Here is a 15,400-nt window from a genome sequence, read left to right on the forward strand (position 1 = left end):
CCTTGACAGGAGTGCTTCACCACCTAGGGTTATATCTATATCTTTTAATACTGCAAAGCTCTGACCCATTCATAGCTATATTGTGGTTTCCAAAGAATTAGTGAATTGATCTAACTCTTAAAAGATCAATTCCCCCCACCAAATGGGGACACATGTTTTGACGGGTATGTACATTCAGCTAGTGTCAGGTGGTAGAATAACCTAAGGGTGAAGGCCAAAAGTTACAGGAGAGAGCATTAGTGGTAGGCAATGGTCAATCCTGTTCCTGGCATGGTTTAAGCAACTGTCATTTCATTTATTCAAGATCAGTATTCTGTCAGCCATAAAATCTGATCGACTATGCTTAAGGGTCTTGCTAAGAGCCATGTTCCTGCAGATTATCAGTTCATTACGTTTCATAGATAAAGGGTAATTATCATGTGACCTGAAAATTACATACTTCCTAAGAATTAAAAATGCAATTACCTTTCTGCTACATGGCTGAAGGTGAATGGCAATTCTGGACATGGATCTGAGCCTCCTAACCAATACTACTACTACTACTACTACTACTACTACTACTAATGTTGTTGTTGTTGTTGAAGATAATGTTGTTTGTTGTTGCTATTTCCATCTACATTCCACCCTTCCTCCAAAAGGAGCCCAGGGAGGCAAACACATCAACATCATCAAAACATTCTAAAAGAAATCACATTCTCACAGCCAGTGATTTCAGTGTTGCCAGGATTAGTAGCTTTCAGCTATCAAATGCCTAGGTAAACAGGAATGTTTAAACATTCATCTGAAATGTCAGTAATGAGGGAGACAGACACACCTCACCAAGAAGGGTATTTGTCAAAGGGAGAACCACCACTGAGCAGGCCATGTCATGGGTTAACACCAACTGGGCATACTATGCTATTGTATAATAATATACAATTACTGAAAATTCTGATGAATTCATTAAAGGCAATAATTGTTTTGGACGACTAAGGTCAGGAGGACTTGGGGGTCTTATAAGCTATACTTTGCTGCTGCATCTGCTTCCCAGCATTGTCTATTTTGGCAGGACTTGCAGATTAATCAGTAAGAGGGACTGAACTCGAGGCTGTCATTGCTATCAGAACTAACTACAACAATATGGGATGGGGCAGGATTTGCCTCCTCAATCTCTGTAGGGTGTAACCTCTAGCGTTCTTAGAAGAAAGGCTTCAAAAACTTTATTCAAAGGAATATTTTTGCTAGTAGCAATTGCCACAACAAGGTGAAAAATCTTACCCCAGTCACACACAGTTCCGTAGCTACAGATTCATTGAAACTCTGCTTTGGTACCTGTAGAAAGACAAAGAGGTGACTATATAAGTATACTTGGTCAATAATATTGGAGGTGGCATTGCTGATTATTCTAAGAGAATGAAAAAAGCAGTGTACCCCCAAATCACTAACCTGAATGGAATAGTTATTCTCATAATAAAAACTGGATTACTCAAGAGCAAATGCTCTATTCACATAGCCCAAATGGTCACCCAGTTGTCTATTGGGTATAAATGTATCAAATCAAATGGTGGGTAGTTTTGTCGTTGACCAAAGTTGACTGAGGCTGCAGCTCTAATTAGTTCTCATACTATGACTGGCATTTGCTTGTAATTTTAAGTTTGCAGTTTACACTGGGGTTACATTCTGGAAAGTGTGCCTAAAACCAAAAATTGTGTAGAGTCAAAACACATTGAGTTCAATGGTGGGTGGGGTTGCCAAAGTTTTTTTTCTTGGACACCCACCCTTTCCATTTTTATTTTTTCCATTTTTTTCCAGCACATAAAGCTGAAAGTGCATAAATAAAATGTGCATAAATTGCAGGCTTATTATATGGGGGAACAATGTAACTCATGTCTGAATACAACTTTAAGAGATTTTTTTTGCCATAGATTTCAAAGCAGGTACTAAAACATACCTGAACCACTAAGCACCTAACTATTCCAAGTAACATTTTATATTGTTTGATGCTTGCAGTGGGTCATGCTGGTATGCAATTAGAGGTCTAAGGGCGTGCTAGATGCTTCATTGGGAAAGGAAGATGGTACTCATGATGTTTTCAGCCTTTTCAATCTATCCAATCCTATAGCTTACAAGCAATTTTGTGCAAGTCTTTGGTCTAAGAACAAGATCTTCCCTGGTCCAACCAAATAAATGCAAATGCATTACAATTTAAAGGCATTACAATAAATACCTTTTGACACCAGTAACCTACCATTAGTAGCAGCATAGGATTCTTAAGACTGTACATGCTGTGTATGTTCAAACGGCAATGCATAGTAGTTTGCTCCAAAGGTAAAGGGACCCCTGACCATTAGGTCCAGTCGTGGATGACTCTGGGGTTGCGGTGCTCATCTCGCTTTATTGGCCGAGGGAGCCGGCATACAGCTTCTGGGTCATGTGACCACCATGACTAAGCAGCTTCTGGCGAACCAGAGCAGTGCACAGAAATGCCGTTTACCTTCCTGTCGAAGCGGTACCTATTTATCTGCTTGCACTTCGTGCTTTCGAACTGCTAGGTTGGCAGGAGCAGGGACTGAGTAATGGGAGCTCACCTTGTTGCGGGGATTCGAACCGCCGACCTTCTGATCAGCAAGCCCTAGGCTCTGTGGTTTAACCCACAGCACCACCCACGTCCCAGTTTGCTCCAAAGAACACTGCTAATTACAACACTATTTCAAATCACAAACAAACTTTCTATCAGATGTGTTGCAACCCTGGCACATGGGACCATTTCCCTGCTACCTTCCTAGGTCTCCATGAAAAGGGGAAAGACTCTAGCAAAGCTATCAAGGTGTCATTAAACCAGCCATCCTTCGTTTAACTAAGCACATTAGGTGCAACCTGTATACAGCAAAAACAGATAATTTCATCAGGAACAAAGCTACACAGCAAAACCGTCTTCAGTTACTTTTCAGATTAGGAGATAAAATGGATCATAATAACAACATCAGCAAAAAATAGTAAACTGTTTTTTCCTGTAAAGTATAGCTTCTGTAGTTAGAGGAAATAAAGATACATGCCCACTTGTTTTACTTCTGTAAAGCAAAAAAAATCAGGGTGGGGTGGGGGGTGGGGAGTTAGCTTCCAGACTGAGATGTAACATGCCAAGTTTCAAATTGGAAGAGTACATTTTACTGCTGAGTTATAAACCTGTAAAAAGGGGTTATAATGGAAAAGCTGGCATAGACTGTTGTACTATAAAGTAGCAGTGTATCACTAAATCACAGGCAATGGAAAGTATATATATAAAATTCTGTGCAGAGCGCATGATACCCAGTAATTATATCCTGAGGGACAAATCCTTTCTTTTTTTGCCCCAATCTTACAGGACAAAGAGAAACTGGTGTAATTCTAGTGCAAGAAAAATTAATGTCTCTAATAATGGCTTGCACACTAAGCTAGTGTACTGTGCTGATGAGAAAATCAAGAGATAATGTTGCATTAATTCAAAGCAGGATTTCAAGAGCAAGGAACTGTATATAGGGTGAATTACTATATCTTCCCAGTTAAAAACAGAACTTTTAACTTCTACATTTATATTTTGATTTCTAATTTTGATGTTCAAGTTTGAAATTTAGCAAAATTGAATGTAATTTGGGCAACGTTTTGCAAAGTATCTTCCAATTGGAATACAGATGTCAATGATAACATTAATATGGTCAATATGAAAGATTCAGAAATGTAATTATTGAATAAGCACTGGTGAAACTGATAGGGATTTCCAGTGTGCCACTACTTTGCCTCGAAGCCATACATTACTACAGAATTCAGAGAGAGAATGTGTGTCAGGGACTCAGGAGCAGGAGCTCTGGGGAGAGAGGAAATGGAGAGCGAAGGGGAAGAATCCGAGGGCAGCGTAGGGGAGTATGACAGTGGCCCGAGAGATTCCATGAGCTTCTCCAGCGAATCAGAAGATTCCCAGAAGGGGGCGCCTATGGTCAGGGCAAGGGGGGTCCCAGGGGGGACGCACCAGAAACAAGGAGACAGAGGGGAACCCCAAAGCAGCAGTGGGGGATTGCGACCAGTTTCCCCACCAGAGCGTAGTGGGGGGGAAGAGTCACATGTGTCAGGGCCAGCGTCTCCTCCAGCGGGGAGAGAGAGTGAGTCAGGGTTGACCACGCCTCCAACGGAGGGGAGGTCAGTTGCAGCTAGCCCCCCCAGAGGGGGAAGCAGTGACAGCAGCAGCAGTGAAACGGTCAGGAGGAAAGTTACCGGCTGGGCGCGCGCGCCAAGTTCAAATGTACAGGCGCGGGGAACAGCAGGAGACCCGGATGGGGAACCAGCTCCTAAAGCCCGCCGGAGGGAGGGGGAAGCTCAGGGGACTCAGCGTCAGAGGAGGCTAGAAAGGGCGAGACCCCAACGGCCAGGCGGAACCAGAGGCGGAAGGAACTGAGGAAGAGGTGGAGTAAGGCTAGAATCTTAAATTGGTGTCAGGGGGGAGGAGACTCAGACGGAGCATCAGCGGTCTAACAGTTGAGACGTAGAGCTGCGCGCTGCGGCTCTGGAAGTGAAACTGAACTTCAATAAAGACTTTTGTACTTAACAATGAAGCAGCGTTGGTCCTTTGTGAGCTGGGACCTTGGGCAGCCCTGACAATGTGTAATTACTTTTTTTATATATCCAGTTGTCTTTCTGAACTTTTCACCACAACCCTTAACAGTGTGGCATGCAGATTCCAACAAAACTAATGACTCCATTGCTTTGATTGAATCTCCTAGTGTGGAATTCAGTTACAACCCCCCCCCGTCTTTTTGTGGGGGTGGTTACATTAAAAAGCAAAACCTGACTTTTGAATTTTTTGATAATTTGTCAAGTATGATCAAACAACATCAAACAACTGAAACTAAATTTGATTAAAACCCTACTTCTTATACATTCGAAACAAAATAGTAACTTTGTGAGCGGAATCCACAGTCCCCGCCCCCCAAGTCATGCTTCCTCTCCCCAGGACACACTCTCCACGAGTACCTTAAGAACTGTGACGATGCCTCTTGCTTGTGTTATGGTGGGTGGAGAGAAATGGGCTTGCATAGAATCCTCTGACTTATGTGTGGATGAAATGCAGCCCTCCATGCAAGGGTTAGAATTACATCCCTTGCTCCACCGACTTTGCCTCTTTACCTGGTCCACCACTGGAATGGGGCCTCCAGAAGGATGTCCAATTCTGTTTTAGCCAATGGTCATCAAACTGTACCCCCCATTTTTATTTGGAGGGGGTAAATTCTTCTTGGTAGTGTCCCTAGATAGTAGGACTTCCAGTTGACTCGGGTGGGGTGTGTGTGTCCAGCATGGTAGGCTTTTGTGCCTTTAACAGTGTCCTTCTGTATAGAAATCAGCAGATGTTTGCAGTATGGGGATAAAAACCTCAAGCTGTGCTTAAAAGTCACAGCTACAGTGGCTGAGTAGTAAGTTGACAACCCTGTTAGGAAGCCTTGCAACAAAAGGCTGGAGGAAAGTATCTTCCTTTCCCCAACTATTCTCCAGCCAACCATCTCCTTGAAATATTCATAACAAACACCACTGCATAATCCTTTGTTCTCTTGATTACAGAGATTTACTATTCATCCAACCTGTTTTCTTAACAGTAGGACACAAACTATAAAGCGCAAAATGCACTTGACTGTAAAAATGCAATCAGTTTAACTCTTTTGCTCTTCCTAAACACAAGCTGCATCTATCAGACTTGTCAATAGTGTTTTCTTATTAGCCCAGCGATCCAACAGTATGCTGCAATATAAATTACTTTCAACTGGGAAAACAAGCAAAGTGCATATCAGAAGCAGAGCCTGCTAAAATAAGGATTCAATTCAGCATAAAACAATTCTAGTCCACAAAGCTGAGGTGCTGTGCTATTTAAGCTGTGGAGGCAATCAGCCTTGCACTCTTGCACTACAAAGAAGCCTGACCTTTACTTGGGTGCTGAATCAGCTGTAAGGAAAATCCACGGTTAGAGCATGAATATTATCTGTGGTCAGATTGCTTAAGAATGTAATAATCTACAGGTTTACTTGGGAGTAAGTCCTGTTTGCACTAGGTAGGTGGCAGTTGCTTTCAAGTAAGGATTGGGCAATATGATTGCTTCATAATTACATACTAGTCTGAAAAATATTCTGCCCAATTCAGATCATATTTTCTCAGTTATCTTAATGAAATTATTTCAATTGGCAGCATCATGGCGCCAGACTTGCTTAACAGTCAACCTGTTGGGGCTTTGATGCACCTCCTTTTCGTTTCCAGGACATCAAAGAAAAGCAGACTACATTTGTAAAGGATGTATGACAAAATACTGGAAAACGGAACTGTTTTTTGTTTGCTTGTTAACAATAAAGTGAAAAATAAAATGACTGTTTTACCTTTACATTTTTACCTATAAGAGTGTCCTTTTAAACACAAAATGCCCTGAATATTCTCTCTGTATTAAAAGTAGCAGAATAAAGGGAAAGCTACTACAAACAGATAAAACAAATAACAAAATCTCCCCCATACAAACCCTGGATATTGTGGAGCTGTTGCTTTTAGCTAGACGTGCACCTTAGTACAGCTGTATAAAGAAATCCTCTAACTTTCCCCCCCCCCCAGTCCACTAAAATATGAGTGCAGTTTCTGATATACATTCAAAGCTACATTTTCAAGAATCCCTGAGTATCCAACCAAGAGATACAGAACATATGGCCCATACGACTATTTTTTTATCCATTAACTCATGTTGAAATAGTAAGACCTTCAGATTTCTATTTAAGAGAGGGAGGATTTGGGGTCCTTATGGTTGCAGTGATAAGCCTGAGAGTGAGGCTGTAAAAGAAGTGCCCTATGACTCACGGGCAGGAAAGTAAATAAAAAACTGCAATATGAAGGGGAAATGTTTCAAACCAACATTATTAGGCAATACACTTCCTTTAAAAATTTATTTCTTAAAATAACAATTCTTAAATTTCTGGTTTGACAGCAGGAATGGTGAATCTTTTTTCTATGAAGGGCTAGCTCACAGGAAAATTCAACTGGAGACAGAGCCAATAGTAGGAAAATCCCCCAAGTCTCCCTCTCCTTTTCTGCCACTCTGTGATATATTTGTTAAATGGCAAACCGGGCAGTTGCTGGGGTGTGTGTGGCAAATTTGGGGAGGTGGCATTTGTATCACCATCAGCCATATACACCGTACACCACCTGTGACATCTGGGCTGAGATGAGCAGGCATGATCCTGGATTGGGCAGGAAGGAAAAGGTCTGAGAGGTCTGTTTCTAGGATTCAAAGGGAAACAGTGATGGGGGTGGGGAATCCACTCTGATCAGACCTGGAAACTGCCAGATAAAAGAGCAAGTTGCTGCCTTTCCCTGCCGATCATTCCTACTGGCTGGAAGTGCTTTGTAGGGCAGCTGGTGAGATCTGCAACTGCCAGGGAAGAAGCTGGGGGCAGGCAGTGTTGGTGGCTTCAGGATCAAGGTGAGATCAAAGCAAGGGCCCCCTCTCAGCCTAGCAAAAGGGGACACCATCCAGGCAGGGGCTGGCCCCAGTGATCACACCCATCCTTCTGGCTACCACTCCAAAATGCCACTCTCTTCCCTAACATTGCTAGTTGTTGTGCAAGGGCACTCCTGGGGAGGCCTCACCCCCTCTATGCTTTGGCACACACATGCTCACACCACACACATGCTTGACCCTACTGAATTCAAACCTATTTCACCCTTCCTTTCCTTCTGTAGAAGTTATTGTTGAAGCAGAGGCAAAGGAAGAACAGAGTACAAGAGCCCGTGGTGGAAGCTCAGTGATGTCAGAAGTGTCATCTTCTATTCTGCCTTTCAACAGCATCCAGACACAGCCTGCTCCCACCCTTACATTGTGTGCTGGCCAAAGCTCTCTATTAGATGCTCGGGGGAGGTCAGGGAAACAGAAATGGAGAATGACATGAGAGGGCCTGGTCTGGTACTACAGCTGCCAAGGAGGTAAATGAGGTGGAAGCAGCTGTCAAGAGAGACTTGGGCCCCATCTGAACTATATACGGTATTCAAAGCAGCATCATACCACTTTCAACAGCCATGGATTCCCCTAAAGAATCCTGGGAACTGAGAGTTGTCAGGGTGCTGAGAGTTGTCAGGACACCCTTATTCCTTTCACTGAATGACAATTCCCAGAGTCCCTTGGAAAGAGGGACCACTCTGGGAATTGTAGCTCTGTGAGGCAGATAGGGGTTTTTATACTATTCCTGCTAATCAACCTTGACTCTCTCCCTCTGTGCAGGGTCAGCAAATAACTTTCTAACCGTGGCATGCCTTTTCCCACAACTACCATCTTTCCCCCCATGTCACATAAATTTTCTGTGCTACTTCTCTGGCTAACAAATTCCTGCTCTGTAATCTTCTAGTCTTGGTTGCCATTTGCTTCTCACCCCAAAACACTACTGTTGTCCTTTTTTTCATTTGATGGACTTTCATATTGTAATTAATCTTTTCCGCTGTCTTTTGCAAACTTCTGTTCTATCTGGCAAGTTCTGCTTTTCTAAAAGCACCTTCGAAAGTAGGGCATAGTTCAAAACTGACAAGCTAGACACACAAACCCATTCTTTTGATCAATTCCAATGCTTAAACCTTTGCTAAGGTGCAGATATTTGGGTCAGGGAGCCTTGGATAGGGTATGTGTGTCAAATCAGCCAAAGCTGATTCCTCTCTCCTCTTTGCGTAGCTGTGAATGTTTCCAAAGACAGCAGACTGATTCAAAGTGTGAATTCCATGTCATTCATGGTTCTATCTACAGCATCTTGTGGCCAGTGCTAAGATGCCACCTGCTCTCCTCTCTCTGGCAGCAGCTTAACATTAGAGAGCAGAACTCATCAGATATTGATTTATCAATTTAAAATATGTGTCCTGGTAACAGCCTTTCAGTGTGATGTACTCACCAGCTAAGGATGAGCTTCCTTTTTCAGTCACTCATTTGTTTGATTCAAATAAACTCTTAGAGCTTTACGCCTCCTATTTTTAGTGGATATTATGCCATTCTCATAATGTGACCTTAAAAAAATTGATTTGCCTCCAGCTAGCACTATTTTTCTGCATAAAGAAGGGCAAAGAAGAAAACAGAACAGTAAAAGCATTTGTGGAATCCCTTTTTGCTAGCTTAATAACTCAGCAGCTTAGGCTGACTGGTTTTTTTATTATTTCATATATAAAACTGAACAGTCACTTTGCAATAATGCCAGTTGCTTTGGATTTTAGTATTGTGGCTCCTTCCACCATCAAGGCATGACGATGACTAGAAACACCTTCAGGCTTGGAGTTGTTTGTGAGTAGGGCATTTCTGCAGAGCTATATTTGCCTGTGGACCAAAAGTTTTGGATATGTAGGTGCAAACTAGGCATGAGTACAGCCCTCTGCACTACCACCAATGCCCCAAAGTAGATTCTTCCTGCATAACTTCCAGAGTTTGTAGTACTTCCCATCTAAGGTAATTCCCCTGCCACCTCTGTTCTTAAGGCCAAACTATGTGTGATGTTAAATGCAACACAGATGCATTTTCAAATTTGCAGACAGCAACCACTGGTGGCGGTGGGATGATAATTATACAAATCCTCCTCTGCACTGGGTCCTGCTGAAAATCACACTTAAAAACCTATCAAATTCCCACTCCCTCCCTGCTGCGATCTTGCTAATTATCAGCCCCCATCAGTTGCTTTTTTAAAAAAGAGTACATTAAATGCAAATATACTTTTCATGTCGCTCCAAGCCTGGCCCTCAAAGTTCTAAAAATTATATTCCCTCACTACTTTTCTGCCTTTTCCCAACTTCACAGCACCTTCACATTTTCACTTGTTTTTCATTAGTTATTGTTGTCCACTAATCTCCATTTTCTTATGCCTCTTTTCAATCTTATCACATCAGTACTTGTCAAAAAGTCAAGGTCTGTTCTATAATCAGAAACACCCAAGTTTGTACTTGGAATAAATTTACTTAATTTTCCTTGCAATGTGCATATAGAATGTGGGTTTCCTACTGACGAGCATGAATTCTTTTTTGGCACTGACTATACACAGCCCTAATTATAATCTACCCATAATAACATTATTAAAACTTGCCAGTATTCAGTCAAGCTATCACCCCCAGTGTCATAATTTGGACAGCTATAAAGTAATGTTTAGTTAGCTCTATAATTTTAATTTAATGAATCTGAATATCAACCATTGAAATGGTATCAATGATATATATTCAAACCTTTTTTTTTAAAAAAAGAAAAGTGTTCTGTAAATCAAAGCACTGAAGTAATTGTCCTTTTGGTACAACAGCATGATACAATACAACTTGATGGGTCCATTGCTGTTGGCGTTTATCCAATTTCTTCCATGTCAACTGGAGAATAATTAGATGTGTTCTGTTTCACGGCCAAGACATGAGTCTGAAAGAAAGCCGGTGGTTTCACAGAACATATGTTGGTGCTGAGAGCCATTCTTCTAAGCAAAATGCTTAAATTGTGTTAAGCCTATTCTCACATTAAGACGTGCAACTAGGAGTGTCAGTCACTAGCTCTTCTGTTTGCTTCACTTCTGGTTTCAAGTCTCAGTTATCTCAAGGAATTTACAGGGCAGTGAAGGAACTACAAAGAAGTCAGAGATGAAGGTGAAGGGAATAGCCATAGCTCTGCGGTAGAACGTTTGCATGCAGAAAGTCTCGGGCTGAATCCTTGGCATATTCAGGTAGGACTGGAAGAGACCCCTAGAGACCCACTGCCAGTCAGTGGAGACAATACTGAGCTATATGGACCAATGCTCTAACATGGTATAAGGTAGCTTCCTAAGAGAGCTCCTACCACTGACTTCTTACTATAGTTGCGTTCACACACAATGCTAAGCCAGACATGGTTTTGTGCAAACATCCTGGCTCCTAAGGAAGAGGTTGCAGCTGCTTTGCTCTTCCATATGCTTTTTAGGTCAGCGCAACATCTAAGCTACTTACAGTATCATCTGTGGTTAAGAAGCAGGTCTGTCCTCCTTAACTGCAACCTGTAGCCAAGGTTTTTCTTATGTGGTTAAGGTGGAGAGACCTTAACCATGATCCTGTGTTCAGATTACACGCTCATCCAAACTTTGGCTTTGCTGCTGTCCTGCATTGATTTAAACAGTGCAGGGAGGTCTCCAATCCAGGGGTGTGTTGATCCCAATCTAGCTACAGTTTGAGAAACAGGTTATTCTCAGTCCATTATTCTGCAGAATGGTTGTAACAGGGTGAGCACATCTGAACAGAGCAGTTTTTATAACTGAGCCAGTACCGCGCTAATGTGAGATAGCACTGTATGCAATGCTGAATTTACTTAATTCTCCTTCTATAGACAAGGTGGCTGGGACATTGAGAGAATTACTGCAGAACAGGGTGTAAAAGCAATTCTACGAAGAGATCATAATTATTCAGAAATTAGCACCAGTAATGTCAGTGGGTCTGAAGATCTGATTACTAGGCTCTAAGTATTGCCATTTCCCTTGTATAACTTCCTAATATCTTCCGGTGAATTAAAAACTATAATGCAACGTATTTCCCCCCCACAATTGAAATCTCACTTAACAAAAAACCAATTATAACATCTCTCTGATAATTATGCAGTACATTTCACAAAAGTATGAAGCCCCAGTTATCAGATTATATTCTAATTATCAGATTATGCAAAATTATGTTCACAGGAAATAAATGTGTTATGTTTTGGCTACATAAATGAGTGAAATTATAGAAAGCTGCCAAGAAGAGAATATTCAGCATAAACCACGTATGTCCAGTCATAATTTCATGAGACAAGATTTAACTGCTAAAATGTGTAGGAAAAAAACTATATTGTGCTTCATTTGCTGTGTTTTTGTGGAACAGCATTAACAATGCAATCTTATGTGTGTATTTGAAAGAAACCCTCAGTGTATTTCTAGTACAGTTTTAAGCAGCTCCCATCAGTCCCAATCTAAATTCCAGAGAACTGAGTAACTTTCAACAAAGATCACTATATACAAATACTTTTATACTAAGGGACTAACTATACAGTACGTTACTTGCATATCTTGCAGCAACAAGGATAACTTTTAAGAAATAAAAATCCTAGATGTTGGGGGAGGTGATCTTCACTAAGAGTGCACAGTGCAGGGAGGGAATATTTATGCCTTTGCTTGCCAGCCACTATCCCAACAAACATGGTCCCCTGTTATACTATGGGATATGTTCCCACAATATGTAGTGCTAGCCACCAACTTGGATGGCTTTTGAAAGGATTAGACAAATTCATGAATGATAGGGCTATCAATGGCTACTAGCCATGACTGCAATCAGAAGCGGTATACCACTGAATACCTGTTCTTGAGAATCACATGTGTGGAGAGCACTGTTGGACTCATCTGTTTGTGGGCTTCGCTGTGAGAACAGAGTGTTGTATTAAACGACCAACTGGCTTAATCTACCAGGGATCTTATGATGTTGTCATACTACAGTTACCCTTTGTGTCCCACTGATGTCAGTGGCTCTATTTTCCTAAGGCTAACTGCATCATGGGAGGATTCTCTTGCCTGGATCATGGGCAAGGAGGGAAGGGTTAAACTGAATGAAGGTTGTGCATGTTCAGAATTTCATTCCAAGCCTGATACCTAGTATGGCAATTACAGCCCAACAAATCAGTTTGGGGAGAAGTTGCCTCAAACACAGATGACCCCAAATGCCATGTTGAGGAACACAGCCTTTGCACAATGCTGAAAGCAACTATAAAGGGTTGGAATGTATCTCCCCACGAGGAAGTCCCAGAGCTTCACTGCCACTAAAGGGATGGCCTTTAAGCAGGTAACATTCCCCACAACTGTAATTTAAATAACAAGGAGACCCAGTGCAACGTCTCCAAGGAAGATCAAAGCATGTACTCTACCACTCAACTCTCACTTTTAGATACCACACAACCGCTCTAAGAAGATTACCTGCAAGGAATAAAACTACAATAGGAATATTGTATTAATCATTTATACATTACGACGTCCTCCGAAACACAGCACTGCATTCAGACACCCCAATTTAAGAACCTGGTACAAAATGGTGTAATAATAGGCACTGGTGAAGATAGGAGTGAAGGCCAATCTATTTGCAGTCCTCACTAAAGCCCCAGGAGGCTGGGATGGTTTGAGCCAATTCAGCTATTACTGCACCAGCTGAAATATACAGAATCTCATTGTGTAAAGAAGGAATAAACAGCATTCCAAGTTCTCATTGATTTTAAAGTCAAGATACTAAAATGGGTGACAGTTCATTGTGTTCCAGAAACCAAATAATAGATTGGGAAGCAGGGGAGGGGAGGGGATGTGTGGAGAACAGTCTAAAGGTAATGCAGAGATCTATTATTCAGGTGAGGCAACTGATTAGAACACCTAGGAATAAAAAGTCAGTGGGGAATGAAATAAATGTGATTTATTTCCAGTCTTTGATTATAAATGCACGCTGAATATTATAGGCAAAGTGAGAAGACAGGTTAAAAGCAGAATAAAAATATATTTATGTTCAGAACTTTAGCACTGCTAATGCCTTTTATTAAGAGCATATGTTAAACACTTCAGTTAAATGGCTGCGTTTGACTTATTTTCTTATGAACAAGATTTGACTGCTGTAAAGGTTCAGGCATATTGTTCAGGAAGTGGCAAGATACAGCTCCTCTATATGTGCTGTCCTTGCAGGTTGTGATGAAGTAATTCCAACATATGGTGTGAAATGAATGCTTCTGAGTTTTTCATTATTATATTTGAAACACTCACAGGCTCCTTCACATCTTTATCATTTATTATTGTGGAAATAAAACTATGCCCATGTTACTCTTCTTCCCCCTCTTTTCTTTTTTTAATGAAAGACGTTTAATTTCATACCTAGTACTTAAGGCTTTTGACATTTTTTTAAAAAAAACCAAAACATATCAAAGGTATTATTCTAAGGAAAATTTTATTTTTATGCACATGGCCTGGAGCATGAGATAACTAGGCAAGAAGAAACCATTCATTTTAAAGCAGTTGTATGGAACACTATTGTGCTACTCCAGAGAATGAAGGAGAAAAATTCAGGAAGAATATGGGTGGGTTTTTAATTTTTAATTTCCTCACAGAAGCTTCTTTATTGCGCAGACAAATGCAAGCAATTCTCACCAGTTGTTCCTTATCCCTGCCCTGGTATAACGGAAAGCAGTTCTTCATCCAAGGTGATGAAGTTCTGCATGTATAATTCTCTATTGGCAGTGTCAGGCTGAGTATGGCTTCAGACTCTCATATTTGCTGGGAAAGTGTCTCCTTCATTTCTACTTGCTTGCAACGGGGGACTCAGAGGTACAGAGGGAGGTGCATGTGTTCTATTTTAGATGTTACATTGTGTGAGGATTAGACATAATACTGGGGCAGCATTGATAACCCATATGCTACCATAAATGCACTTTGTCCACACACTCATCACTATTCTTGAGGCTCTCTTCTGTAGTCCAGGATGATCTGAGGACTTTGCATTATAGTTTTGTGAATTGCAGAAGCTTTCCATGTCTGGCAAGTAGACCATAACCAGTGGGTCCTGCACCAAAAATGTTGGCAGTCTGGAGTCTTTCTTGAGTATTCCATCCCATCAGCCAGGCCTTCTTCCATTTCACCTCTCATTCCCAACAGTCAGCAGTCCAAGACCACCGAACATGCTCAGTTCTCATTGTCTTGCTTTGGAGGTTTTGCCCATTTAGGTTCCCCCCCACCCCAAGGCTTTTTGGAATTTTGTACGTAAATCTTGGGCTTATCCCAAGCATGCTTGTTTGTGGGTGGTGCCATTTTGGCTGCATAAGTAATGGCCTTTGGAGAACAGTGTTTCCCATTAATTGGTATACACAAGTGGGGCCAGCAGCAAAATGTTGCAGTGTGATGTGCTGCCATTCAGGATTCTAGCCTTTCTATTCCATTCTCCTCTTTTACCTGTCCCCTCTAACAGTCAGCCAGTGTTCTGTGGCCAATGCTCAGGCCTCATTGGGCTGCTTTAAAGTTGCCCCACCCTTAAGCCTTCTTTTTTACTTCCTCAAGCCTCCTATCTTTCTCTTGGGCATATTATGATATCATTCTGGCTACATAAAGACTGCTACATGGATAACTTGAGTTCACTATTAGCTTATGTGATTATTACCTGGCTCTGTCTCATTAGCCAAACAGTTCTCTGCCCCTGATCTTACTTTTGGGGAGAGATCTCTTCAGATCATGCAGCTACCGTATATTTTGCTCTATAAGACTCACTTTTCCCCTCCTAAAAAGTAAGGGAAAATGTGTGTGTGTCTTATGGAGTGAATGCAGGCTGCGCAGCTATCCCAGAAGCCAGAACAGCAAGAGGGATTGCTGCTTTCGCTGCACAGCGATCCCTCTTGTTGTTCTGGCTTCTGAGATTC

The 15,400-nt window shown here is 41.6% G+C and overlaps 1 protein-coding gene across 1 annotated transcript in view; it reads right to left on the reverse strand.

Moving 5' to 3' along the window:
* Positions 1-15,400, reverse strand: part of GFRA1 (GDNF family receptor alpha 1) — a 183,388-nt gene that overhangs the window by 2,725 nt on the left and 165,263 nt on the right. Inside the window, exon 8 of the mRNA XM_083616723.1 lies at positions 1,258-1,311. Coding sequence (XP_083472849.1) covers positions 1,258-1,311 — 54 coding nt within the window. The remainder of the gene's footprint in view (positions 1-1,257; positions 1,312-15,400) is intronic.

The sequence above is a fragment of the Podarcis filfolensis genome (assembly GCF_964270895.1).
Source record: "Podarcis filfolensis genome assembly, chromosome: 5".
NCBI lineage: Eukaryota > Metazoa > Chordata > Lepidosauria > Squamata > Lacertidae > Podarcis > Podarcis filfolensis.